The sequence below is a fragment of the Parus major genome, unplaced genomic scaffold, assembly GCF_001522545.3.
Source record: "Parus major isolate Abel unplaced genomic scaffold, Parus_major1.1 Scaffold220, whole genome shotgun sequence".
Lineage (NCBI taxonomy): Eukaryota > Metazoa > Chordata > Aves > Passeriformes > Paridae > Parus > Parus major.
In genome coordinates this window covers 593,839-596,967 of record NW_015379263.1, presented here as the reverse complement: position 1 = coordinate 596,967, position 3,129 = coordinate 593,839, and the positions used below count along the sequence as shown (strand labels likewise).

At 57.5% G+C, this 3,129-nt stretch overlaps 1 protein-coding gene across 2 annotated transcripts in view; it reads left to right on the top strand.

The window, feature by feature from the left end:
• Positions 1 to 2,733, top strand: part of ACVRL1 (activin A receptor like type 1) — a 12,371-nt gene extending 9,638 nt beyond the window's left edge. The window contains exons 7-9 of one of the 2 annotated variants that reach the window (XM_033511461.1): positions 173 to 370; positions 1,402 to 1,532; positions 1,613 to 2,733. In XM_033511461.1, the coding sequence (XP_033367352.1) occupies positions 173 to 370; positions 1,402 to 1,532; positions 1,613 to 1,747 (464 nt within the window). In that variant the 3' untranslated portion in view covers positions 1,748 to 2,733. The remainder of the gene's footprint in view (positions 1 to 172; positions 371 to 1,401; positions 1,533 to 1,612) is intronic. The other variant, XM_015615703.2, reaches the window with a different exon arrangement.
• The last annotated feature ends 396 nt before the right edge of the window (positions 2,734 to 3,129 follow it).

Here is a 3,129-nt window from a genome sequence, read left to right as displayed (position 1 = left end):
ATATAAATATAAATATAAATATAAATATAAATATAATATAAATATAATAAAAATTAAAATATATATAAATATAAATATACATATAAACTGACCAGAGCCGATATCCCAGCATTTTATAGCTGAATTAATGACTTTAAAAGTCATCCCACACTCTCTGTGACCTGTCCCCCAGGGCTGGCGGTCATGCACTCGCAGGGCAGCGATTACCTGGACATCGGCAACAACCCCCGGGTGGGCACCAAGCGCTACATGGCCCCGGAGGTGCTGAGCGAGCAGATCCGCACCGACTGCTTCGAGTCCTACAAGAAAACGGACATTTGGGCGTACGGGCTGGTGCTGTGGGAGATCACCCGGCGGACGGTGGTGAACGGTGAGCATCTCCCGGCTCCCCGCCAGCTCCGCTCCCTCCTTCTCTCCTTTTCTTCTTGCTTTGCTTTTTTTTTTTTTCCTCTTTTCCTTCGCCCAGAAGATTAGCTGTAAATTATAAACACTGTAATCTAGTGTCAGCACCCGGCTCTGTGATTAAAGGGCCCATTAGACTCAATCAGTGCTTTGTTTGTTCAGCGCTGATTAGAAAACAAGCGGCTCCGAGCGCTGCCTGGAACGCGGCCACGGCCGGGACCTCCGGCCGCCGGGCTCGGCTCGGGAGCTCGGGACAGGGACAAGGGGCAGGGTCCCCTCTCCTTGGGGATGAACCTCACTGAGGCTGCCCGGCCAGCGCTGCTCATCACGGCAAAGTCCATTAAAAGCGTTAATTAAATGGTGGGTGCTGGCGGGCGGGGCGGGAGGTCCCCCCAGGCACAGTCTGGCCGGGATAATCTCATTTACGGCCCCAGGGCTCCCCCAGATTACACATTTACTCCGAATTACCCCAGCCTCGCGCAGGAATGACCTGCAGACAGCTGGGTTTAACCCTTCCAGGAGCCCTCACTCTCCAGGACAGCTCCAGGGGATTGGGGAGGGGAAACTGCAGGGGACCCTGAGGTTTTGGGGTCACCCCTTGGCGTGCAGGGAGCTGCTGGGGGGGGCTCGAGGCTTCCCAAAGTCATTAAATCCCAGTTAGACACGGACATATGCCAGCATTAAGCAGAGATTAGCTGGGCCAGCTGGCAGGGTGACCACCAGGTGCTGCGTGGAGGTGGCCACAGAGCCAAGGGCTGCCTGGAGCTGGTGCTGGAGCTGATGCTCGTGGTGGGGCTGGTGCTGGAGCCACCAGCGGTACCAGAACCAGCGGTACCAGAACCAGCACCAGCTGCCACCGTGCCCAGATGAGGAACATCCCACCATACCCCAAGGCAGGGAGCAGCTGGGCTGTGCCGGGAAGCTCCAGGCCGCCCGTGATGTGCAGGATGGGGGTGACCCCCTGGCTGTCCCCCGTCCTCACGCCACCCCCTCCCGCAGGTATCGTGGAGGAGTATCGGCCGCCCTTCTTCGACGCCGTGCCCAGCGACCCCAGCTTCGAGGACATGAAGAAGGTGGTGTGTGTGGACCAGCAGACCCCCGTGATCCCAAACCGCCTCTTCTCCGACTCGGTGAGTCCCGGGGGGACCGGCCCCTCCCGCCCCAAACCGGATAAACCCTTCCCTTTATCCCTCTTCTTGTGCCTCCCCAGGTGCTGTCGGCACTGGCGAAGATCATGAAGGAGTGCTGGTACCAGAGCCCCACGGCCCGTCTCACCGCCCTGCGCATCAAAAAGACCTTGAAAAAGCTGAACAATTCCGCAGAGAAGCCAAAAGCGGAGCAGTGAGAGCCGGGAACCGGACACCGGAGCCACGGACGGGCTGCACCGGGGACGGGATGGCTCCGGTCACAGAGGGGATTTGCTCGCAGCTCTCGCCTCTCCCACCTTCGAGCCGGTTGAATTTGCAAGCACGGAAAAAATAGGAAAAAAAAAAACAAATAGCAAAGGAGGAATCTTCCACCCGGCCATAAAAATATCCCCTGGATCCGTCACCCGACACCGGCGCGTCTCGCTGTGCCGCCGGGGATGGCAGCTGCTCGCCCACCCCGAGTCCCCGGGGTGGTGCCAGGGCGAGGGGCAGCGATGGCAGAGCCCCCCCTGTGCTGCAGCCTCAGCCCAGTGTCACCCTGAAAACTCCTCGGCAAAGCTGCGGTGCCCGGAGCACCCCTGGCTGAAGGAGGGAGAGGTTTCGCTGGGAAAGGATGGTCCAAGGGCAGCATCCCCCTGCTCGGGCCAGATCCGCACCCCGGATTGTGGGGATCCCAAAAATGAAGAGCTGCTGGTGTCCAGCGTGGCCTGAGCGTTCCACGGGCTGGATGGGGGTCCCGTGGTGATCCTTCCTCGCCGAGCAGCCAGCAGCCCCCTTGCCAAAGAACTGTCCTTCTGGCTCTTTGCCAATATTTTGGTGTTTTTCGAGGTGTTTTGGCTCGGCTGGCTTCATCCTGCATTGCTCCCTGCCATCCCAAAATCCACCCCATGCTTGGAGATGTTTGGACATGACCAGGATGGGACGTTCAGCAGAACCAGCTTTGCCACATAACTATTTAATTATTAAGATTTAATATATTTAATAAAGTGTGAAGCTATTTTATCACCTAAGAGCTGCCGAACCTCCCATGCTGGGCACTGGGCACCACGGCAGGATGGGCCTGGGCCCAATTTATGGCTTTAAATTACCTCAATTTATGGCTTTAAATTGCCTCAATTTATGGCTTCACCTCCACATCTCCAACAGAACCATTGGATCCCATAATAAACCCGGCTCCAGCCTCGTGCCAACCCTCTCGTGGCTGCTCCAGGGGCCCAGGGCCACCAGCCCTCCTGCCCTGAGGGGTTTGCACGGCCACAGCCCCGGGATGGAAGCAGAGCTGCTGTGGGATAACGTGGCTGTTCAGGGGGTTCAGCTCCAAATGGTTCTCAGCACGTCACAGCTGCCACCTCAGTCTGTGCCCAGTTAGAGACTGGAAGGAACTGGGCAGCAAAGGACAGCTGCTGGTTTTGGGCAGGAGGTTATGGAGGGTCTTGGGTGCCTTGGTCTGGGCTTGGAGTGCTCAGGCTGGGGCTTGGAGTGTCCTATCCAGGGTTTGGGATGCTCAGCCCATGGTTTGGGGTGTCCTATCCAGGGTTTGGGATGCCCAGCTGTGGTTTGGGGTGTCCTATCCAGGGTT